Below are 25,857 nucleotides of genomic sequence, written 5' to 3'. Positions count from 1 at the left end.
CTCAACATCAGTGACAGCCCGTTTTAATTTATAATTCTGCCTCTGTGTGAAATGCGTGGAGAATCAGGGGGAAATGAGTAATAATTCACCAAGGTACTGTCACAGCCAGGAAGCGTCAGGGTACTTTCTGTCAGCCTATTGCTGCCAAAGGCTGAGACAGGAAGGACGTGGAGAGCTGTGGGTCTCAGCTAAGAGAGCTCTTTCCCCTTGTGTGGAGATATCGTCCTGCTCAGCCTGGAGCTGTTGGGTGCTGTTGAAATAGTCTTGAATGGCCCGCTAGCTCTTTGGGATTGGGGGCCTTCCTGGAACCATATTAGAGGAAGCTGATGAAAGTGAGCCCTCTTCAGCCCTCTTCTTTCTTCCTCCCGCTATGAGCAGTGGAAAATAGGTAGTCTAGAGAGCTGACTATGGCCTCTTCAGTGGGTCCTGAGCCCAGGCGAGTATGAGAAAAGGATTATGGATGCTTTCTGCTAAATCAATAGGTTATAGGGAGGAGGCCATCATGCCTGGGATTGTCTGATCTGGATAGGTTGGTTATGCTACAGTAACAAGCCAACCCCGAACTTTTCCCTAATGCAAGCATGAATGGCTTCGAGATGAATGGCTTCAGAAAGCATTTATAGCACTTGACCAATGAGGATTCGGGTGGGAGGGGCCTCTGCCCCACAAAGCAGTCAGGGATCCAGGCTGGCAGAGCCCTCACCCCTCCCCCAACATCCCAGCAGACACAAGAGTCCTCCAGTCACTCTAGCAAGGGAAAAGAGTCAAGATTTACATAGGGCCTTTCATCTTACAGTCAGGACACTGTCATCCAACATATATACCAACTAGGGCACGGCATAGGGACCTCTTTCTGATCTGACTGAGCAGGCCTTACTAATGAGGGTATTTTGGTCATGCCTGGCTCACTTGGCTTGTTGTTGCTGCCATGGTTTTGCCTTTAGAAGTCCTGACAATAACTGTGTATCTGTGCTTCTCCACAGGTAATCTCCCTGCTGGCTTTTACTGCAACTTTGAGAATGACTTCTGCGGCTGGTCCCAAGGCATCCTCTCACCCCACACCCCCCGCTGGCAGGTCAGGAGCATCAAGGATTCCCGGTACCAGGAACACCAAGGTACCTTCTCTCTCTTCCTTGCCTATCCTCATAGGCCAGACACTTAGGGTCCTACCCCAGAGCAACTGGGCTTTGCCACACCCTGCAGCAGCTCCCCTGGAAGCTGACCTAGGGTGCTTACACACAGTCCCTCCTTGAGCTTTATATTCCAGCCACACCCATTGTTACTTTTCATTACTTAAAATGAGAACATCTATGAGGGATCAACGGTAAGATGACAGCAACAATAATAACAATTCATTCCTTTAACAAGTGTTTGCTGAGGTCCTACCATGTTTCAGGAACCTCATTGAGCGGGAGGTAGGGAATGCCATAGGTCTCCTTTATGCCTGGGGAGACAGGCAGAAGGAAGCCTGTGTCGTTTTCTAAGGGTACATCCTGTGACTCTTACCTCCTATCTGGTTCCTTCCCTGAAGCCCTTAGCTATCTCCCTGCCCCCACCTCAGACTTCAGTTGTATCTCCTACCCTCCACTCTCCTGAGCCTCCTCCACCACCGCTCTGTTTGGTTATCAGAGGAACCAAGGGGCTTCACACACCCAAGAGATGGGACCTCGCTCGACTAGAATAACTCCAACTCAGAGAAGCCAGCCTGAGAGCGTTTAGGCAGAGAGGACTTGTGAGGCCAGCATAGCTCCTAATGCTAGGCCACTAGAGAGACAAAGCCATTCAGCCTTGGCCTGGCCTTGATCTGTCCCCGGGTGCCCATCTCTTGGCAAGACAAGACTGGTGAAAACCCCTCTCCTTCTCTCATCTGCATTTTGCCTTCTCTTGGAAGAAGTAAAACCCTTTTATTCGAAGCAAAAATTATATATCCTGTGGATTAAGGCGATCATAATAATAATGTATGTGATAGAATAACATCCAGCTCATCCATGATGGAACCCAGAGCCAACACATCTCTGCTTTCCATCTTCAAAGCTGGCTGAGTCAGAGAGAGCTTGTTTTGAACCAGGATGCTCTCATGATAGACCCATTAGAAAGAAAGCTAAGTTACATGACTACAGGAGAGTTCCCCAGGAGCCCTTCACCAGATGCACAGGGCCCAAGAACTCTTACTTCTTTCCAAGCCTCCTCAATACACTGTGTCATCTTAGCACCCTATCTGTGGAAGGAGCAGAGAATCTTAACCTTAAACAACAATACTCACCAGATTATTATTAGAGCAGAGAGACATCATATCAAACCAGACATGATCTTCCTATCTCTGCTCCTAGTTTGATCACCCCCAACCCAACAGCAGCAAAGCAAATACATATCCAGCTTTGTTTGCTAATGTCAGAGTTGTCACTGCCTCCTGGAATAACCCACCCCTGATTAATAGTTGTAGCCCATACTACAGTTGTCTTTGCCTTTCTTTCCCTGAATTCTCTTTATGGGTTGAGGTTTCACTATAGAGCCCCTCAGAATTAAGCTCCTGTCCCATTCCAGAATGGCAGGCACTCAGCTTGGAGACAATTGTGACCCCCACACTTACTCACATGATAGCTTGTCTGCAAGTCACACTCCCAGCTTCTAAGACTCTTGCTTATGCTTACCGAGTTCTTCAGTCTGTCTTGGTAACGCTGTTGCAAACATAACACTTGTTAGTAACTCAATAACAGACTTTTCTAAGAGAAGGGGAAAGACAGAAATGAAGGGCTAGGGCTGCTTAGAGTTCTGTTAGCTCACTCTGGGTCTCATCTCTAAAATGCTCCACAGTTCCCAAAGGTTTAGAGATGGGATAGGCAGCTCAGAGTCTCCCAGATTTTCAGCCTGAGTGACATTGAGAGAACCTAAAGAGGTAAGTCTCACTAGACAGGGCCTGGAGAGGCTGACTCTGGAGCAGGGGAAAGAGAGCAGAGGTCATGAGACTGTAGGAGGGCGAGGTGCTGCAGCGTCTAGCTGCTTTAAGCTGCTCCTGGGTTAAAGATGGTGAGCTTGTAACACTGAGGAGGTGGTAACCAGATATATGGTGCAGGGACCTTCTAGACAGTTAGCTAAGAACTTTATACCACATGGGATTAAAATATTAGCATTAGCTTGGAATTGTTGACAATCGCAAGTGGGATTCCTTATCCAATGTAGGTCAGAAATCAATGTCCTCAAAGGTGTTTCTAGGCTAGGTAAGAATCATGTGTAATCCACTAACTCTGCCTCCCTGGAGCCCTCAGTTCATGAGGATGGTGTATTTGTGACTCTTTTCCTTTCTACTCAGGCCATGCCCTGATGCTCAGCACTACTGATGTCCCTACTTCTGAAAATGCCACTGTGACCAGTACTACATTTCCTGCGCCAATGAAGAACTCTCCCTGTGAGGCAAGTCTCAAAGTTCCTCCTCTCCCTCAGTCATGTCCAGATGAACCTGAACAGATCAAGCAGCCTACATGCTAGGGTATCTCCCACCCAGAAAACATAGCCAGTGTTTTAGGCCGACTGCAACCAACAGCATAGTTAAAATCCTATCTGCAGAGAATCTTAACCTCAAACAAAAATACAAGTGACACTGTGGCTCAAAGTGGTACAGCACTAGACTTGAGCAAAAAAGCTCAAGGACAGTGCCCAGGCCCTGAATTCAAGCCCCATGATTGATAAAACAAACAAACAAAAACACAATAATACTCACCAGTACTGAATTATCTATGGTAGGATATTGATTTAAGTGACCCAGAAATTATACACCATAATACACAAAATGAGAAGAAGGGAATACGAATAATTTACAAAAACTTCCTACAGAATCTTTATCTTTAAAAATATATCAGATGCTTCATTCATCAGTTGTAAAGCATCTGGGCTGTTATATAACTTGTCTGTCTTGTAAGTAGCGATACAATCAACTTGAGTATACAGATGGGTTTATTGTATCTTGCATTCTTTCAGATAAATGCCCAAGAGTGGTACCATTGGATCATAGAGTAGTTTTTGATTTTCGTTTTTTGAAGAATCTCCAAACTGACTTCCATAGTGGTTACATCCCATAGTGTATTAGGGTTCCTTTTCCCCCCATATCCTGCTCAGCATTTGTTGTTTGTATTCTTGATGATTATTCTTCTGACTGGAGTGAGATGGAATTACAATATTATTTGGATTTGGATTTCCTATATGGCCAGGGTTGGTGAACATTTACTGCCCATGTTTTGCTGTTTTTCTAAGAGGTGTCTGTTTAGCTCATTGGCCTACTTATTAATTGGGTTATTGATTCTTTGGGAGTTTAGTCTTTTAATCTTCTGTATATTCTGGTTATTAGATGTCTGTCAGATACATAGCTGGAAAAGATCTGCTCTCATTTTAGAAAATGTGGCGTATGTATATGTATGTGTGCATGTATGAAAGAGAGAGAGAGAGATGGCGTGTGTATGTGAACGTAATGTATGTATATATATAACTGCTATTTGCTTGTGCAGTAAATTAACCTCTCAGGGCCTCAGTGAACCTAACCTAAAAAGTGAAGACACTATTGGTGCCTTCCCCAAAGAGGTGAGAATTAGATAAGTAAATATATAAATCAAACATTGCTAGCTAGCTAATCTTGAAAAAAGCATGTGGTACCAAGTGAGCACTATTGTGCTTTACCAGCAGTGCCTGGCATCCTGCTTCATAAACACTCAAAAGAAAAGTGGAGAAAGAAGAGAGCTTTAGTCAAAAATCAGACTCCAAGCTCTTAGAGGCCACTTGCACCCAGATCTTGCTCACAACAGAAATCCAGTTAAGGTTAGATTTGGCCAATCCTGTCTTTCTGGAAACACACAGTAGAAATACCTGGCTTAGTTTAAAGACTAGCTCTCCTCCTCAGAGCAATTTGTTGTCTTTCAAGTTGTGGACATTGTGAAACCAACCATCATTTTGCTTCTCTTTCTTTGGCTGGTAGACATCCCAGGGAGGAAGGCTTTAGGCAACAGAGATACAGTCATGATTCTCATGCTAAGGGACAAAATTGAAGCCCTTTGGGATCTTTGTGAACTAAGACCTCAGACATAAAACAAAAAAGAATGAAAGAAGCACAATCTTATCATCAAAGAAATCGTTACATTAAAGTTGAGGCTTCCCTCCCTGAGAAAACAGGACTTTGTGATGTGCAGTGTGTTGCTGCCTTGCTCCGGGTTTGGTTTTTATAACGCGACATTTGCCCCAGCTTTCTTACCCTTTTTTCTACTTTATGTTATCTTACTTGGTTTTATATATCTCTGAACTACCTTAAATCCTTTTTGGAAGAAGTCTGGGCAGAAAAAAAGTAGGTTCATTAAATTAAATTGTATTTGAGGAACCATGCTAGCTGATGCAGATGGTAGAATTACACAGTCATTGTTGATATTTCTCAGGTGCCTCAGAGCAGGTACCTAGAAAGGAAGGCTTCCTAAGAGAAAGTCTTATGAGGACAGATGGTTGGCCCACCTGAGAGGACAGGAGGATCCTCAAAAGCATTTGGTCTTTAAATTTATTCTTCACTGGATTTAACATGAGCCTCATTTCAGAAGGCAAAAAAAAAAAAAAGAAAAGAAATGTCAAGGTAAAAGTGATATTTTTCTAATACTCCATCACTTCGCTAATAACCTTTGAGTTGATCAATAGCTGAAACAGGTGTTTTCTTTTACTTTGTTTTTCCTCCAGTACCATTTGCTCCAGGCTATCTTTGCTATTTTCTGCCCTTTTGAGGAACTTGGTTTAGTGGGCACAATGAAGGGCAGGGAATGAGTCCATCCCATATTTACACCATTCACACTTCTATAGGTTTATACTCGTTACAGTGCTTCAAGTTCTGACCTACACACCATTTTTCTGATACTGGCAGCAATGTTTTTCCCCCCCAAAAAAAAAATTGTTTTAAGATAAAGACAAATAACCAAAATGGAAACATATATTACATGTATTTCCAGGTTTGTAAGGCCTGACTTATTACATCCTAATCCTCAGTGCATAAATCAGAAAAGTGGTTTCCTTCATTCAGATTGGCCAGAAGCAGGTAGTACATTACTATGGGAGACTATGGGGTTAACTGGGGCTAACTTCAAATACCACCAGCCCTGAAGGGGCATTTGACCTGAGTATAGGAAGGTAGACACTAGATGGAGCTCTGGGTAGAGTTTCTAGATGAAGCCTTGTTCCACAGAGACTGGCCCTGGGCTCCAGGGCTGGTGTTCACCACAGAGCATTTTCTCCAAACCCAAGTTCAGGACCACGGGACCATCATGTATGACAGAATACCTCAACATGCTCCCTCAAGACACCCCACCACCATCAATGGATTCCCACAGAAAAACTGGGATTGTCTTTGTTGAATTACCTTTCAAATCGAAGAGCCAGCTAACTAGTAAGAGAAGCATGGAATAAATGGTTATTCTTAAGCCCCACCCTGGACCTCCTGAATGACGTCACAAAGTACAGACAAGACTTTACTACGCTTCCAAAGCCCGCCCTCAGTCATTTGGTTGCACACTGAAACTTGAGGTTTATTGTTTGTAGGTATACTTGCCAAATGTGAATTCAGTTTATTCCAAACCCATAGAGAGTTTTTCTCCAATTCGCAGGCCCCTGAATTGGGTGGTTAAATCAACCTTTTAGAAACACCGTCAGAAAAGAGGTTTGAAATGAGGAAATGTAAAGAGTAGGGGTGGTGTGGCTCACATGGTAGAACACCTGCCTGGAAATGATGGAATGGAAGGCATGGGGGCTGACAGAACAACGCAACCCAGTTAGATGCCCACCAACAATGGGGAGAGGGCCAGAGTACAACTTGTGCCAACCCCAATTCCAGGGCATTCCAGAAGTGTGCCAACTCCCACCTCCTTCTTCCAGCCACTGCTGCCACTTCTCTCTTGCCAGCTGCTTCTGCAAGCGTGGCCGCCTCCTCCTGTCTGCACAGTAGGGCATGAATATTTAAAGACCTCTGCCTAGCCTAGCCACAAACAGAGAACACTGTGGATTGTTTCTTTTCTTTTAGAGGAGCGGGGCTTCTCCCTGCCAAAAACCTCTTCTCTGCAGCAAACTGGGGAACCACTTACAATGGATTCTGATTCTTATTTTATTTTTATTTTTATTTCACCAAGCCTCCGGTTCAAATAATTAAAGTTGCCACCGGGGAGGGGAGCCTTCCAGTGGTTTTCATGTGTTCACTTACTGTCAGACCTGCACCAGTCTGCCTTGGCTTTAAGACATTCTCGGATGTGTGCAGCATCTCAGCTGCCAGTAATAAAGAGGAAGAGCTAGTGGCAGGGGCCGTCTCCGCCCCTCCCCCCTGCCTTTCACACATTCTGGAAGCTTGACTGTCTCAACAAGCCCCATGTGGTTTGAAATTCTGTTTTATTCCAATAGCCTGCCTGTGACTAGAATAATTTAAATTGTGTTCTCAGGCCAGAACAAGGCCCAGGGGCAGGAGGTGGGAGTGGGGAGGGGATTTTTGTGAGGTGGGCTTCCCTCATCTGCTCTCCCCTCCAAAATATGAAAATGGCAAGAATATAAGGGACTCAGGAATTGGGGGCGTGGACCACCATTGTTTGTAATGGTCTGCTTCTAGCTGGAACTGGAACCACTAACTAGACCTTTCACCCTTGTATATCACACACACACACACACACACACACACACACACACACACACACACACACACACACACACACACACACACTGGCATCAATAGACCTTTTTACCCTGAGATCACCCCAACCCAAGTGATGAGTCAACTTTGATTGGCTTCTGGGACTGCTGAGTTCAGGGTGGAAGGCAGGTCTGTGAGTTCCCTGCAGGTCTGCGTGGCTTACGTAGCCTGGAAGGAAGGAGACCCACACTGTGTTATTAAAGGCAGCGGATGTGGCCCAGAGGCACATGGCCAAGAACACTGGCACTTGGAATTGCCCTCTGCCCTTTGTTAAGCCTGCTCAGAGCCCTCTTGAGGCCCCTAGAGAAGGCTAGAAAACAAGGGATTTTGTTGTTTGTTGTTGTTTCAGTAAATGGCTCTCTAGTTGATTTGCTAAGGCTTTTCAGAGTGCTGGTGACCACTTCTGGAAACAAGACCCTTCCTTTCCCTGCAGCCTCTCAGTGTGAGTCAGAAGCAAAATAAGGTGAGAGTCATGGTGGTGTGGATTGGGCTTATTCAGCTTGCCCTACTTTCTCCCTGCAGACAGACAAATAGGATTTTCAGGAGGGAAAAAGTGAAACTTTTTTGACCACTGTGTTTTTAAAGTTTATCAAACTCAATGACAAAAATCCTCCGTGGAAAGGCAAGAAGTGGAGGATAAGAAGGCTCATCAGTATTGTAAGATGGCTGAGATAGAGGAGAAAAACCAAAAGTAAAAGATCTCTGCCTTCAGCAGCTCCCCTAAACCCCCGACAAGCACTGGAGGGTGAGCAGGAATATTTGATTCAGCTCTCTGTGCTGAGCAGAGCATACAGGTCAAGGCTGCCTCCCTGCCGCCCCTCCCCCCAACCGCCAACACACACACACACACACACACACACACACACACACACACCTGTGATCTGGGTCCTAGAAATGGGAGCAGCCTCTCTTGCAGGAGAGGGGGAAAAATGTACCCCAAGACTGACTCTGAGCTTCATGCTCTTTCTATCTCTCTGCAGATGGCAACTCTTCAGCCTTAGGAGGAGTTGGTAGAACTCAGTAGCCTCAGGCGTCACAGTCAGCTAATTCAGAGTCATTTTTCATCTCTGGAGGCAAGAGGCTAATATCACCTTATTAGTATCCAAAGGGGAGCCATTGCTTCTCACTCATGGGACTCAAATGCCACATTCTAGGTGCTCTGTTCTTAGCCCCGGGTAGTATAACTCATGTTAGCTGATCAGGAAGGAGAAGCTAGTGCAAGACCTCATGGGCTTCATCTTGAACCAGGTTGTCATTTCCAGAACCAGTCTACTTTCTACACAAAACATTATGTCCATGGAGGAGGATGGGAGCTGTACCTTTCCCCTTTCTCTGCTCACTCATCTCCCCTGTGCCATGGCTGGCAGCTGACCAGTAGGAGAATGAACAAATCCTGCCTAGGGTCAACCTTGGCTGAGGTCAGACTGGTGCTGTATAAATACTTGGTATAAATAAACCTTTATAAGTAGTTAGGGACCAGTGCCAATCTAGAAGAGATTTCAAGGCATCATCATCATCATCATCGTCATCATCATCATCATCATCTGTCTCTGCCTCTGTCTCTCTCTGTGTCTCTCTGTCTCTGTCTCTCTGTCTCTGTGTCTCTGTGTCTCTCTGTCTCTGTTTGTCTCTGTCTCTCTCTCGCTGTCTCTCTCTCTCTGTCTCTCTCTCTCTCTCTCTGGTCTGCCACAACAGACTGTTCTTCATCTCAGGAGGAAGTCCAGCATGAGGCTTCCGTGATTGCTTTGATTAAAAGCAAATCAGGCCAGATATGGTGGTACATACCTGTATCTCAGTATTCAGAAGACGGAGGCAGAAGTTTCATGTGTTTGTGGCTAGCCCAGGCCACACAGTGGGTTCTGAGCAAGCTTAGACTCTCTAGAAAAGACCCTGTCCCCAAAACAAAACCAAAAAAAGAATATCCAAAGGGTCTTGCCAGGGGTTGTCTTCACAGTCGCTGATCTCTGAACATGCAGTCAGATTTGAGGGGAAAGCCATTTGGAAAATACCTTCTTCCTGCCCTGGGACCAGGGTCAGGATCTAGTACCAACATATGACATCCATCTAGGTTGTTCACGCTCTACCCAGAACATAATTTGGGGCCCAGCAGGAAGCACTAGGTCCCTCTGGCTCCCACAGGGTGGTGCTGACACCTGGAGCAAGTCAGAGCAGCAATGGGGTCCCAGTGGCTGCCTCCTCCTGCCCCATGAGCCAAGAACCATGATGTCCCCATGCCCAGAGAAGTAAGGCTGGGCATGTGAGACCAAGGCAAAGAAGCCTCAAGGAAAGAGGATGGTACAGTGGGAAGAGCTAGGATGGGGTCACAGAGACTTTGGAGAAATCCTGCCACTTTCTAGATGGGAGACCTCGAGTCCATTACCTCATTCTTCTCAGCTTTAATATCCTACTGGTCATGTAGCTCTGAGGACTCTCAGCAAGACTGAGGAGAGAAATGGTCCTCAGTTTAAGAAGCTCAGGGGAAGATCCTTTTCCTGAAGCCTCCCTCTAAACACAGACTCTGTGTGACCTCTCTTCATCCCCTGGTGATGATTAGGACCCTGCATGGTGCATTTCGAAGAGTACCAACACTATCTTGGTCACTTCTGAAGCTGGTCTCAACGACGGATGCCCTTTCCCTGCCCTGGGAAAGCCCCACCCTGACGCTGACAGCATACTGGAAAGCCTAGGAGGACTTTGGCTTTGGTCACTGCCAACAGTTCCAGTGATGGGCACAAAAATCTCAGCAAGCCTAAGTGTGTGCAGCTTTGCATTGGCATGCAGGGAAGGCAGGGGCTGGAGTGGTTCTAAAAGCATTTTCCAAGTGGCTTTCCATCAAGACTCACTGGGAACATCTGGATTTGAGGCCCTCTCTAAGTCTCCCAAACATCTGTAACAAATATCCCTATGTAGGAAGTGCTGCTCTCTACTTCCCCATGTCTGCCCTGGAAGTGAGTGATTCTTCCCCATTCTACAAAAGAGGAACCCGCTGCGGCATTGACCACTGGACTGGCTGCAAGAGCTGTCAGACATCCAGTGGGAGGGACAAGTCAGGGAGGGGCTCCAAAGGCACAGCAGCATGGTGAATCAGCAGGTACTGATTCCAACTGTGTGGCCAGCCACACAGGAGCTGGATAAGTTCAACAGAAAAGTTCAGGAAATGTATTTTCAGTATCATAGTCTCTAGCCTTCAGATCATTTATATGTTACTCAGCTACACAATAGGAAACACAAACCCAAAGTCTTCATTAGGCCCCTCAGACACCCTAACTCTATACCATAGAGGGGAAAAAATGGCCTTTCCTTAGTCGGGGCTGGGATAAGAGACTCTTAGTGTCAGTAAAGACAACTCAAGATGTGCATATAAAATACTGATCCCAACCAGGCAGTGGTGACTCACACCTGAAATCCTAGCTACTCAGGACGCTGAGGTCCGATGATCACAGTTCAAAGCCAGCTTGAGCAAAAAATAAAGCTGATGTGGAGCTGTGGCTCAAGTGGGAAAGTGCCAGCCTTGAGCAAAAAAAGCTCAAGGAAGGCACTTAGGCCCTGAGTTCAAGCCTCAGTACCGGCATAAAAATAAAAAAAAAAAAAAAATACTGACCCCCTGGTAGAAGGCTGGCTCTATGCTAAGCATTTCACTTTAATTCCCTTATTGTCAAAACAGACAGTGGGGAACTGTAAATCCCATTTACTAATGCAGAAACTGGGGTTTCAGGATCTTTATGTCTTAGTAAGGCCAACCCGCTAGCAAGCAACCCAGCCACAATGCAAACTAGGTTTGTGCAACTCCAAGGCCAAATCTATAAACACTCTAAGGTAACTGGACTCCACTGAGGTCATTTGAGGTTAAATCCTAGCTCTGCCTCATTTATAAACCATCTGACCTTAAGGAAGTCACATCCAACTAATTGGAAAAACAAAACAAACAAAACAATAACACTGTTTTACTTGCTGCGTGAGATTGTGCCCAGCACCAGATGAAAATGTGAAAACCCCTCATCACCTTTGCAATACTTTGTGAGTGGGAGCAATCACTGTCATTTTCTGTGCCTTGCTCCGACTCCAGGAAGTGGCTACTACAGACATTGTACATTCTCATTTATTTTGATTTCTCTTCCCAGTCAATCAGCAAGCAACATGTGGACAAGTTGGAAGTTTGTTGTTTTTTTTTGGTTTTTTGGTTTTGATTTTTTACTAGCAGTAGTGCCAGGAGGGTATGCCTAATAGACCCACTTAACCTATCATTAATTAATTAATTATGCAGTCCTTCAAGGATAGGGGTTAGCAAGAAGACTCCTCATTGAGTCTCCACGATCCCACAATGAGTCCCCACTGAGAGCTCTGAGCTAAAGTAATTCTTCCCTCAGCTTCTATAGTAAGAAGGTCCAGAGCCCAGCACTGTCACCACTGATGTGCTTGACTCTGCAGGGATACAGGCTAATGGGCTAAGATAATCAACAGCTATTGTCACTGCAGTTGGACATAATTAATTTAGTACCTTTGAGCCATTTAAAATTAATACCTCCCCCAGTACATGAAGCAGAGGCGTGTGAAGCATTCTGTCTACGCTCAGATGTGTGGTTAAAATTCTTGTGGTCCTTGGCACAGAGTTGGGTCCCACTAAAAAGCCCCAGGCCTGTTCATTGCAGACCTTCTGACTCCCAGTGATGGCCCTGATGTAGAGCAGTGCCCTACTGAGAACACAGCTCCTCCCAAGATGTCAGAGGATGTACTCTGGGGTCTCTGGGTCTCTGCAGGTCTTCCTGTACCTCCGTGAGTCTGTACCACTTCCAGTGGCTGTCTGTGAAGGTCATACAAGCTTTTTCACTGCACAGAGTTGATCCTGGTCTCCTGAAAGAGGATGATAAAACCATTCCTCAGCCCCAGCTTCAATGCACACAGAGAAACTGAGGCACAGAGCATGTTGATACTCAAAATTGCACATATCATTACATTGTTCCTTAGAAGAAAAGATCACTTTTTTCATTCCATAATACTAGAAAGGTAATTCTCCAAGGAACCTGAAAGATAAGAAATGAGACTGATTTTTTAATTTACTTTATTGTTATTATAAAAGCGGTATAGAGAGGGATTATAATGAGCACAGCTCCTTTCATACAGTGTCTTCTGTTCCCGCACTCTTTCCCAGATTGAAATTTTTACTATAGTATCTTCCACTCAATCCTACTCTAGCTTTTTGTATTGTTTTTCAGTTTGGGGTTTTTTGTTTGTTTTGTTCCGAAGGGCTTTTTTTGTGTTTGGTAGTGTATGAATGTGTGTGTGTATGTGTGTGTGTGTGTGTGTGTATGTGCACGCACACGCATGCGCACGCACATGCACATGCTATTTAGCTTAACATAGTATGCCCTGCCTACCCTTCTCAACATAAAGGGTCAGGAAGTGAAGCTGTGGCTCAAAGTGTTAGAGCACTAGCCTTGAGCAAAAGAGCTTAGGGACAGAGCCCAGGCCTTGAGTTCAAGCCCTACAACCAACAACAAAACAAAAAATACAAACAAGAAAACAAAAACAAATACAGTTTGACTGGGAATGTGGCTTAGTGGTGGAGGGCTTGCCTAGCATATATGAATCCCTGAGTTCGATTCCTTAGTACCACATTAACAGAAAAAGCAGGAAGTGACACTGTGGCTCAAGTGGAAGAGTGCTAGCCTTGAGCAAAAGAAGCTCAAGGATAGTGCCTTTGTCCTGAGTTCAAGCCCCAGGACTGGCAAAAAAAAAAAAAAAGATCAGATCTATAGGAATCTGATGTCTTTGTTAACATGGACATGAGCTCATATAACCTAAGACACTATGATAGATCTTCAAGGAGAATAATTGTTGGCCCCATTTTACAGATGGAAACTCTGGCACTCTGAGATATTCTGTAATAAATAAGTAAGACCAGACGCCTTCTAATTCCATAGCCCAGGCTCTGCCCATGGCACTGTCCACTTCATCCCTCGGAGCTCCCAGTATGTCCTAGGGGCCTTCAGAAAGAACTCAGTCCTCCTCTCTTTTTCCTCTTTCCAATACTATCAGAATCCTCCTTTACTGCCTTTTAAAAATATAGCATTTGTTGTTATTCCTGTTATAAAAGTACTCTAGCTTCAGTTTTGAGCATTAGGAAAATACAGTAAAGCATGAATTTTATAAAAAGAGAAATTGCCCACAATCCACCAAAAATAACTCCTATTACCAAGCTGGCATATTTCCTTCCAGTCAAACAGGGTTTAACTTTGAACATCGCTGTAGATAAAGAAAGCGCTTAGACTGATTTTATGTCATGACATATAAGCTTTTTGTGCCTTCTTATCTTTAATTTTATATTTTCATAAATCAATATTATTCCTCATAAATATGGTTGTAATAGTTATGTACATCACCTTTATTTCATAGTTTTTTCTTTAGCTGTCAAAGTCCTAAGTGTTTGCTGGTAGAAATTTTGGAAAATACAGGAAAGATCAAAGAAGAAAAATAAATCAGTACTAATTCTATTACCTCAGCAGCCACGAATCCCAGTTATTATTTTTATGCATAATCTTCATGTTTTCTCCCCATATCCTTACAAGGTAGTCCCTGCCTTTGATGTGATTCCTCAAAAAAGAAAGACAGGAGGTAGTATCTTCCAGAAGGATCCTGGCCTTTTAAGTCTTCTGCATGGCCAGGAGTCCAGCATTCTTTAAGCTTTGGTAATTGCAAGTACTTACAAGCATCACATTTCATTTGCCTTTTATTAAAAAAAAATACATTCGGCCAGCTTCTTGCTGTGTGGGTTGATTTTTCATTAAGTTATTTATAGCTAGAGAGTTGTTGTTTATTTTTTTTCCAGGCAAATTAGAACATGGTGAACAAAAGCACTGGATTTTGCAATAAGTCAATAGTCTCAGCTAACGTTAATGAGATACCATGCTGAAATCAGGGAACTCTTAAAATTACAAGGTCACACCCAGAATCACAATGCTGTGGTACGTTAGGTTAGTGGAGAATCTTGATCCCCTTCCAGAACTTGTATGAATGTCTCGGATAACAATTCCAATCCTGGTTGTCCAGACTCTGCAGGTGCTCCCTCAGTGGGATGAGTATGTAGGGTACCTGTCAACACCCCCAAGCAAGCGCATCTTTGTGCAGCTCTGCCTACTAAGCCCTATTTCCCTCTGTTGAAGTGAAATACACACTGGAGACCCAGCCTTGGTTTCATCTCTACTGCTGGAACTCCCACTGACCTTCAGAAATTTGAAGAAAGATAGCAATCTCCACAAGTATTTCCTCCCTTTGGGGGTGTTGCATGCAATGTGGATATTATTTAGTACTGTTGTAGTCTTTTCAGCTTCAATCCCATTACGATATCTTCTTATGAGTTCAAGAGATGGTGCTAAAGCTGCCACGAGATATGCATAGCCAAACCAGGACACATTCTAGACATAAAATTGCAGTAATTACCTCTGGAGGAGGAAAGGGCTATGAGACAAATAATAGCATTAGGTCTGGCCACAATGCTGCTCCTGCTTTACATACAGGACTTTAATTAATAAAATGACAAACACTGGAATCACATAATTGGAAAGTCTATCAGGCTCTACTGAGAGGCAGGGGAAAATGGCCCTTGTGAAAGGGCCAGCTGGAGCCAGGAGATATAATTGCTGGTGGCGTGTCCTGGGGGCGCCTCTTTTCACTTGTCCCCCTTGCTGTCTGCATGTAAAAGAGTTTATTAGTCAAAAGCTGCCATTTATGACCTATATCTATTAGGATATGTCCAGAAGGATCAAAAATTTTATTGTTACAAGTGTTATTTCTTATAAATATAATTTTGGATCCTCATATTTGTGTGAATACATATACACACGTGTTAATTGGCTCTCAGAGACAATGTTGTAAAGGGCTTAAAATCTACTATCTCCCTAATTCCTCAATATGAAAATATTTCTCAGTAAGATCTTATTGAAATATAAATTCGGATACAGTGGAGCCAGGGAGAGGGCCTGAGGCTTTCAATTTGTGACAAGTTTCCAGATGATCCAGTGCTGTTGGTCTACTGTGTGTGTGTGTGTGTGTGTGCGCGCGCGCGCACACGCATGTGTAGGTGCATGTGTGCATACACACACACTGGTCCTACAGCTTGATCTCAGGGCCTGGGCACTGTCCTTGAGCTTTTGTGCTCAAGGCTGGTGCTCTATTACTTGAGCCACAGCTTCACATCTGGCTTTTCTGGTGGTTAATGGGAGATAAAGAATATCACAGACTTTCCTGTCCAGTCTGGCTTTGAACCGTGATCCTCAGATCTCAGCTTCCTGAGTAGCTAGAATTACAGGTGTAAGCCCCATGTGCCCAGGCCACAGAATACATTTTGCACAACAATTATCTAGAAAATTGTCACAATATGTCCCAAAGTTTTCATGGCTATAAAAATATAGTACATATCCATGCCCTAGACATTTGGCAGAAAGAGCAGAGACCCAGGTGTAAGTTCCAAGTCTGCATTGAATGGGCTAACTGTCTATGGGTAGCTACTTTGCCTCCTCTAAACCCTAGATTCTTCCTCTAAAAAAACAAGGGTGAAAATCTCTGCATTGTACTCATAACCTGATTTAGGGAATTGTAACCTCTTTGTACTATTTAATAATTTTTTAAAAAGCAACCTTGCATGAAGGGATATTATGAGTATAAAGAAAGACAATATGAGTGCCCAGTGGAGCTTTCTCACATTCAGCAAATAATCAACTTCCAAATGACTTCATATTCTATAGACTTCCTGGTAGAAATAGGTATTCAGATCAATTCCAAGAGTGTTTTGTGCCTACTCTGGGCACTGGAACCTTGTTCTCAAGATCAAGCTGGGTGCACTGGGCATGATATCTGCAGCAAGTGACATTGGAGGGTTTCTTTAGGACCAGATAAAGGAAGTAGACATCTTTGAGAGGGACCCAAGCCTACAGTCAGCACAAATCACCATGCTTTGTGCCCGTAGACAGTAATTAACAAGGAATGCTTGGTAAGACTTGGCACCTGTCCTCCAGCTCTTCTAATTAAGAAGCTGTTGTGGACTTTACCCTGAAGATCCAAGATGTGTGTTCTGGGTCAAGCCCTTCAGCTCAGAGGTCTCGTACTCTTTGGGTTGTTTTCAGTCTTGGCCCAGAACTGATGTGGCCACTCCCAAGAAGGCCTTGTGCTAAGGGTTCTGTCCTCTGTCTTCTTCCTCCCCCGCTGCCAGGGGAATCACCTTCTTCTACTCCTTGGTGATGGGAACATTTTAAGCCATTTCTTAGTGATTAAGAATTGCCTTTTACTCCATGTCCAAGGTGAAAATGGACCTCTCACCGAGAGGGCCAGGCAACTCCCTGCACTAAATAGCCCCCTCTCCCCAGTGCTGTCAACCCAGGCCACACTTTAGAATCACCAAGAGAGATTTGAAAGCCTGATGATGCCTGAGAATCCACCCAACCCAAGACTACTTCAATCAGAAGATCTAAGCTGGAACTTGGACAGACACTGGCCGTTGGGAAAGCTCCCTCCCTCAGTGACTCTAATGTACAACCTAGGATGGTAAACCACTGGTCCTCCCTTGCCATGCAGACCATCACACGGGTCTACTTCCACATTCCATATCTCACTCTGTCTTAACAGGGACAGGGAAGTACGAATATGGTCACAAGTTTTGCTAGACTAAAACAGAGAATCAAAAGAGATAAACAATAGGCTGAGATCACATAGTTAATGTACTTTAACCATGTGAGTTTGTGGACCAGAAACTCCCATCACCAATGAGTCAGGAAACCAGGATGCTGGGGGGGGGGGGGGGGGCACCTGAAAAGGGCTGGGAAGGTGGCTCAGTGGTAGAAAGTTTACTTTGCATGCATGAAGCCCTGAGTATGATTCCTCAGCACCACATAAGCAGAAAAAGCCAGAAGTGGTGCTGTGGAGAGACAGCCTTGAGCTGAATTGCTGAGGGATACCATCCAGGCCCAGAGTTCAGGCCCCACGACCAAAGGGAAAAAAAGAAAAAAGGGGGGAAAAAACCTGAAGAGTCAGGGTTGGTCCATAGGGCAGTTGTTTCTGGTACATCATGGAAAGATAGTGAGTGAAGAAGCCACAGGAACATGAGAGCAGGTCCCTAGAGGCTGCCCTCAGACTCAGTGTGTCTCTACCAATTTTGACTCCCAATGTCTAGGGCCAAGAGATTCTGCATTTCCAAGGGTAACCATGAAAATATGGGTCTGAGAACCAACTCTGAGCACCAAAACACTGACTTAACCTCCTAGAGGCAGAATCTGGACATCCTGTGGGTTATAATTGGAGGGGAGGCTAGACCAAAAGGAAGAAAGTAGGTCCTGGAGTACCATATCTTTAAGAAGAAGAACACCTGCTGGAGTACATCACCTTACTGAAACACTCAGTAGATGAAAGAAAAGAAAAGAAACAGCTTCAAACACATATTCACCAGCCATTCACTGACTGCTAGTTCTCAGCCCCATTCCAAGCCTTTCCCATCTATTTCTAGAAGTAGAGACTATTTTTGGGGGGGAGTGGGGGATCTGGTCATGGGGCCTGAACTCTGGGCCTGGGCACTGTCCTCAGCTCTTCAGCTCAAGGCTAGCACTCTATCACTTGAGCCACAGCGCCACTTCAGGCTTTTTTTTTCTGCTTATGTGGTGCTGAGGAATTGAACCCAGGGCTTCATGCGTGCAAGGCAAGCGCTCTACCACTGAGCCACCTTCGCAGCCCTAGACATAGACATAAACCTACCATTAGAAGATAAGATGAAAGGTAGTTTATTAATTCTACTATTTATTCATAGCTATGGATAACAGAAGGGGTAGTGACTTATCTTGATCTGAGTCTTGATGATGCTGTAGATTTCCTTATTTGTTTAATTTCCTAATTTTTTTGCTGCATTCATAGTGGAACAGATATTCCTTACCCAGCTTCCTCTTGCTCCAGATACTAGAGAGCTTGGTATTTCCACCAGACCAATAAGCTTCGTGGGAAGTAGAGCTTGAAAACTAGAAAACTAAATCATGAAAGCAATTAAGGTCAGCAGTTTAACCTTTGATGTAACTTTTGGCAACTTACCTGCTCCAGCTCCTTCCTCAGCACTTAGAACCTGTGAGCTTTTCAACTTTTTTTCCTGCATCACTTCTTATTAGTATCAGTCAGTTACACTGGGGGTTCGTTATACATGTCTACATATGCATACAGTAGCTTGCTGACAGTCATCCCTCTAACACTCTCCCTCATCTCCCCTTCCAACCGTATGTATCTCACCAAGGCTTCCTGTTCTATTTTCACACACATACATGAAGTATTTTGGTCATATTCACCCTCTCTGTTCACTTCCCCTAGTATTTCCTATAAATAGGACCTGTTTTACATTCCTGCCATTCACGTTTTATCTATACTAATTATTCAAAGGGTTGTTTCACCATGGTATTTCACACACACACACACACACACACACACACACACACACACACACACACACACACACACACACACACACACACACACGTGTGTGGTTTTTTTTTTTATTTTTTTATTGTGAAAATACTGTACAGAGGGGTTACAATTACATGGGCAAGATAATGAGTACATTTCTTAAGCATTGTAGCCTCCTCCTTTGTTTCCCCTTCCCATCCTCCCCCCACCCAGTCCTCCCCGGCCCCCCCACCCCCCCCAACCAAAGTTGTAAAGTTCATTTTCGACATAACGACTTGTACACTCATTGTTGCAATGGGTCCACCTGTATTCCTATTTAAATGATTTGTTTTTCCCCTTCCCCTCCACAAATTATACCGACATCAAATACAGTGAAAGCAGGGGTTATACTGTGGGGGAAGGACATACAAAGCATGTGTGTGTTTAATATTCCCTTGTTGCCTTGAAATTTCGTTCTGGGTTTTATGTTGATTTGTGTTATTTTTGAAACAGAATCTCACTATACTTCCCAGACTAATCTAATCATAATCTTCCTGCCTCTGCTTCCCAAGTACTAGGATTATAGATGCATTCCACTATGACTGGCCCTATCTTCTATTTTTTTGTTGTTGTCAAATGGCTCTAGTTATTCCATATTTTGCTATTCTCTGCACACTTGTATTATTTATTTAAATTCTTATTTCCTGGCTAGGTGATAAATTCCATGAAACAGAGAAGATACATAGCTTGAAGCACAGACTAGTTAGATGCTTAATGTTTACGAATGAATAGGTAGATATTATTTTTCTCAAGGACTGATGCCAAGGATATCCTGTGAGGCTACTGTTGCCAGATATTAGTGGCTCACGCCTGTAATCCTAGCTACTCAGGAGGCTGAGATCTGAAGATCACAGTTCAAAGCCAGCCCAGGCAGGAAAGTCCGTGAGATTCTTATCTTGAATTAATCACCAAAAAACCAGAAGAGGCACTGTGGCTCAAGTGGTAGAGCACTAGCCTTGAGCGGAACAGCTGAGGGACAGCACCCAGGACCAGAATTCAAGCCCCATGACCAACCAAAAAAAAAAAAAAAAAACCCACCCAGCTAGAAAAAAACATCCTTGTGAAAGTCAGAGATTCTTCCCCTCTCATCTCCTACACAGTTTGTTTATTGCATAGAGGAATCAAGAAAAAGCTATTGGAATGATCCTCTACCCTTTCCTCTCCTTGTCTGCCATCTTGATGATGTGTAACCCTTCAGGGTTGTAAATGGGGCCAGGGGTAGGGGAGAAGAACAAGAAAGATTTCTCTTAATTGGGATTTGATGATCTGGCATTTGTGGGGCTTTGGATGTAACAAGTGTTTGAAGCTATTTCTCCTGAGGAAATTGCCATGGTTCCTTTCAAGATCTGTCTTTCTTTCTACTACCTCCAGTGTAGCAAGAACTAGAACTTATACTGATCTCTATTTGAGCAGTTACTTCCTCCACCCTCTGTCCTTAGGCATCTCAAGATCCTAGCTGCTTCTTGTTGTTATAGTGTATTTATAGCTCCATGCATCACTCTTGGACAAGACTTAAAATTATCCCACCAAGCTCCCTTGTACATGGCTCACCTCAGGACCACATGCAACACACAGGCTTCTTTAAAAAAACAAACTCTGGAAGTGTGGGTTAACTAATGCCACCATATCGTCTTCTTCTTCCATCAAAGCAGAACCCAACCCTAGTTCAAAGATTAGATAGATGGTCCATGTAGGAGACAGATTCTAACTCCCTACCCGCCCCCAGTCTTCAATGGACAAATGTCAAGTGCTCAACATGATATCATAACCATTCTTCACTTTGGATAAAGAGGGAAGCTCAGCCCCAACCTCATTCTTAGCAAACAGTGACATGGAATTCCACAACATACATGACTTGGAAACATATAGATGACATGGAATTCAAGATAGAGATAATATATGAAAAACATGTTCCAGAAATGCTCCTAATTGTCAGCCACCAGCTTCTTCTACACCCAAAGTGCAGGAAGAACAGTTAAGAATTGTGCGATCCATTTTCACACAAATAAAGAATTTTCTGGAAAGTTCTGCTTTCCTTGTCCTCTCCAAGGGAAGTGTAATATTTACCGCCTCAACGCCCCTGCCAAACTTCGCTTTTAACTTTTGTTACTTGATCTATTACCTCACTAAATGGTCACTATAATTCTATGAAATAGGTTAAACTATTCCCGTCTTAGAGTGTAGAAAACTGAACTTCAAAAAGTTTAATAACTTGACCAAAGGGGCAAGACAGGTTTTGCTTTTTAAGTCTCTCTGATTCTAGAGTTCTTAGATCATTCTAGAATAGAAGATATGTATGACTCAACATATAGGCTCAATAAATAGTCGTAGAATGACTAAAAAAGTTTTTTTCTTAGATTATAGAGGAATGTGAATACTTTGGGTTTTCAATAGGAAATGAGAATGCATTGGAGACTGTTGAGCTCTGAATCACAGATGGCAGAAGGAAAAAAAAAAAGAAAACAAGACAATGTGACAGAGATACCCAAAAGAATTCAGATGGGAGAAGAATACTGAGAAGCCTTTTAGGACCTCATGGAAAGAATGCACAGGATAAGTTACTAAGACCATGGGAGACTTCTTTAGAAGCTGGCAGGATCAAAGGGTGTTTTTCCAGAATGGATGCAATCGAATCAGCTTTGTAGATACAGGAGCCATAGGGCAGACAAACTTAGGGACTACAAAATGGAGGACAGTAATTGAAAGAGCAAATGTTGAGGGAGGAGAACAGGAAATGGGTACCTGCAAGGATGGGGAGTGTAGAATAGAAGCAAGAATTATCTGGTAGATACCAGAGAATTGAGAAAAATAAGGAAAGAGGTGGACTGAAGGGGAGTGAAGATGTTGAACGATGACAAAGATCAAGATGCATTGTATACATAAATTGACTTGTGATGGCAGAAAAAAGTCAACACGTAACCTAAAAATTAAGGAAAGTGATGGAAGATGGGGACTTGGAGGTGTGGATGAGATTGTTAAAAGGAGTGACGTTGATCAAGACCTTAATCATAAACTTTGTAGAACTACTTTAAGAAAATAAAACTATTCTTTTAAAAAGAGAAGAAAATGAAGGATGCATCTTTCTCTAACAGACAAGAAAAGAATAAACACTTAGGCTGCAAAAAGTAGAGAAAGTGGAGAAAGACTGTCAGAGATTGTTTATCTCTGATATCCTCATTCGTTCTCAGTAAAGTGAAAATTTAATCAGTGGATTAAGAAGTGAGAACCAGGAATGAGAAAGTTTGAAACCCATTTTACTACATGTGTCCAGAAAACAAATGTTAAGATCTACCACAGATAAACTTCAGTATCTACAATGTTCTATGGTCAAGGAACAAGAGGAGAGAAAGCATATGTCAAGCACATCTCAAGCAAGGCATAGCATGGTATGCAGTGTCTTAATCCTTCAGGGGATAGAACTTAAATTATGGTATCCTGGCACACAAGAAAGCCAAGTCAGACCAGAAAATAATAATAATAATAATAACAACAACAGCCAGGTGCCAGTGGCTCATGCCTTTAATTCTAGCTGCCTAGGAGGCTGAGATCTGAGGATCACAGTGCAAAGCCAGTCCAGGCAGAAAAGTCCGTGAGACTCTTATCTCCAATTAACCACCAGAAAACTGGAAGTGGAGCTGTGGCTCAAGTGGTAGAATGCTTGCCTTGACCTGAAGAGGTCAGGGACAGCATCCAGACCCAGAGTTCAAGCCCCATGACTGACCAAAAAAACAGTTCAGGGAGAGTGTCTAGGCCCTGAGTTCAAGCCTCAGGATGAACACTAATAATAACAATAACAATCATAACAGATTTTTCTCAATTATCCTGGGAGGTTTCAAAGGTGATGAATATTTGTTCCCCTGGATGGAGAGAAACAGGGAATATACAAATGAAAAGGCTGTGGTTGTAGACCAGGCTTACAAGGGAGATTGGTCCCCAGGGTCTGTGGCCTTGTTTGTGATGGGCTTTGTATGCAAGAGCATGGAAAGTCTTCAGCTGCCTACCTTGTGGCACTTAACCTCTTCAATCAAATTCGAGGCGAGATAAGACAGGGCCTGGAAGACAAAGGAGCAGTGATTTACAGACAAGCAGCTATTCAAACAATGAGAATCGAGAATATGGGGCTGGAGCTGATGAGATGATCTTGCCACAGGGAATATGTTATACTTCTTTTTACAATCAACATTTTTATGACAGCATCTGAACTGGAGTTCAGGGTGCAATGATATGATGTTGTTGTCTTAAGTTTTAGATGTGGTTTATAGATTATTTCTACCAAACATACAACCTCTATTAGTTTAAACATGAAGATTAGAGACCTTGTTTATAGTACTTTACCATTTATGTGAAACACCAAAAACATTATTAGTTACGATTCCCTTTCAAATATAATGAATCATATGATTATAGCTTTCTTTGGGCAAAGTGGAGGGCCCTCATCTTAGAAGAAAACCATAATTAAAGATCTTGATATATGGATGCTAGTCTGATCTTTGCCTACCAAATCACAGGGACTCCAGTTAGCTAATACACGACACTATTCAAATTAGATTACTGTCTCGAGAAGAAATAAAACTCTATTATACCTAAGTCACTAAAAGTAACTGAATCCACAAATCACTTCCATAAAGTCATGAAGTGGAGACTACTGACAAAAATCTTTGGCTACTCTTCAGGAAGTTCATTGTATGTGACACTGATCTGTGTCACAGATCGAATCTCATGAATTTGAGGGTGATATCACCAGCCTGGACAAAGTTCCAGAATTCCCCACTGGTTGTTGCGCCCAGGTTCCACGAACTCTAGCGAAAGCCACTTTGGACATCACTGAAGGACAGCAAGTGACAAACATCCTATTCTCCTTCCTGGAGGACCAGAAAGGGAACCCAAGGTTTCCATTCTGTCTTAACATCCGGGCCTCTCTCCCTCACAGCTCCGAATGTCCTGGCTTATCCGTGGAGTTTTGAGAGGAAATGTTTCCTTGGTGCTGGTGGAGAACAAAACTGGGAAGGAACAGAGCCGGAGAATCTGGCACGTTACAACCGATGAAGGCTTGAGCCTGTGGCAGTGGACCGTCTTGCCTCTCCTGGATGTGACAGACAGGTGGGTCTCTACCCTCCCCTCCACCCTCTATTACTCTATCAGCCACCATGCTGAAGCAGGCCAAGGTCTCCCCTCCCCCACACAGACACGTGCGCCCACATGTGGACCTTGCATGCTTTCTGCAGCTTACTTAGAGTCTGAGAATCTTTCTCCAAGGGATTTTACTAATGAGCACTTATCTCCCACGTCTCTCACCTGGCCTGATTAGCTGACTTCAGTCTCTCTAGAAAGGAATAAAATTGAGCAGTTCACATCACTCCCAAATAATAATCAGGCTTTGTATATATACAGTACTTTCTTTCACTTGATGGATTTTGCCTTACTTTTCCAATTAACTTTTTTTTTGTATAAACAATGGAACCTTCAAGGCAGGCAGGACAAGCCTTATTCCTATTTTCTGCTCCCGTTATTTGACATAGGTATCAGAGTGTGGGCTGGTACTCAGACCCAGCTATAAGCCTACTGCTCAATTGAGTCAGAAGAGCCTGAGTGGGATTGATGGAAGTAGATAGTGAATTCTCTAAGAGACATAGAAGATGTCTAGTAGACCTTGATCCTATTTGGATGCTCTTGCTAGTGGCTTCAGTGACCTTGAACAAGATCCTTGACTTCTTCAAGCCTCGGTTTCCTTACCTCCAAACAGAGAGGGTGTTGCCAGGAGATCTTTAACTCAGCATGGCACTGGTTTGGAGCAGTAACCCACAGGGTTCAGCTGCCACTTGTCTTCCCATGATAGCACTACTCTGCCACCTGCAGGTAGCCTGGAGCAAGTAGTACTTGAGTGAAAATGGCCTGGCAGGGTAGCATTCATGTGTCTGCTGTGTCATAGTCAAAGCCAACGGTACTAACCTGTTCCAGACCAAGAGGGCAGAGAGGCACCATTTCTATGATACCATTTCTATCCAGAGAAGTGGACTTGGTGGAGAGAACATCTTTTGCAGGCTAACCATCAAATTCTACAAGACAGAGCAGCGTCCACATGAATCTCCCGGAACACATTCAAATTGTCATCATCCTGGAAGATTTACCTTTGAAAAATGAGGCCAAAGGCTCTGGGCAAGGTGGCACTGGATGGCATGTCGCTTTGCAGATGGGAAGCTGAGTTTCAAACTCTTTGCCTGACCCTTCCAGGGTCTATTGTTCCCCAGAGCTCATGAGAAGTAGGCACTGGTGTAATTCTGAGCACCAGCTTCCCACCCCTTCTGATGTGTGTGGGTTAAAGACCAAAGCCCATTGATATCCTGGCTCAGTGACCCATAGGACAAATGGACTTAATTAAAGTGGAGGAAGCAGGAAGTGTGGGCACTACTCTGTGCCCCTGTAGACTCATCTTCTTCTCGGAGATTGTGGGGGCTGTGCAGGGAGGATGGAGCGCCTGAGGATGATGTGGTGATGTCAGAGCCCTTTCTCCTGGTTGACATGAAACTAATTCAAGTGAATCAAAGGCTTTTTCCCCCTCTCCCCAATCAAGTCCTCTCTCTTTTGTAGCTAGTCCAGGGGATTTAAAGCAAGTAAGATGTTGATTCTGCTCACTCCCAGTTCGCTAGAATTTCGCTTAAAGGAGACTTTGTTCTCAGCCTCCCTCCTCTCTGTTAATACTGTTT

The 25,857-nt window shown here is 43.8% G+C and overlaps 1 protein-coding gene across 1 annotated transcript in view; it reads left to right on the top strand.

Moving 5' to 3' along the window:
• Alk (ALK receptor tyrosine kinase) overlaps positions 1 to 25,857 on the top strand; it is a 507,293-nt gene that overhangs the window by 383,200 nt on the left and 98,236 nt on the right. Inside the window, exons 6-8 of the mRNA XM_042696640.1 lie at positions 984 to 1,115; positions 3,311 to 3,411; positions 24,084 to 24,253. Coding sequence (XP_042552574.1) covers positions 984 to 1,115; positions 3,311 to 3,411; positions 24,084 to 24,253 — 403 coding nt within the window. The remainder of the gene's footprint in view (positions 1 to 983; positions 1,116 to 3,310; positions 3,412 to 24,083; positions 24,254 to 25,857) is intronic.

This window comes from Dipodomys spectabilis, unplaced genomic scaffold (genome assembly GCF_019054845.1).
Source record: "Dipodomys spectabilis isolate Male_0828 unplaced genomic scaffold, ASM1905484v1 ptg000210l, whole genome shotgun sequence".
In the NCBI taxonomy this organism is placed as follows: Eukaryota; Metazoa; Chordata; class Mammalia; order Rodentia; family Heteromyidae; genus Dipodomys; species Dipodomys spectabilis.
Note: the sequence above shows the minus strand (reverse complement) of the source record. Positions and strands in the feature narration are given on the sequence as shown.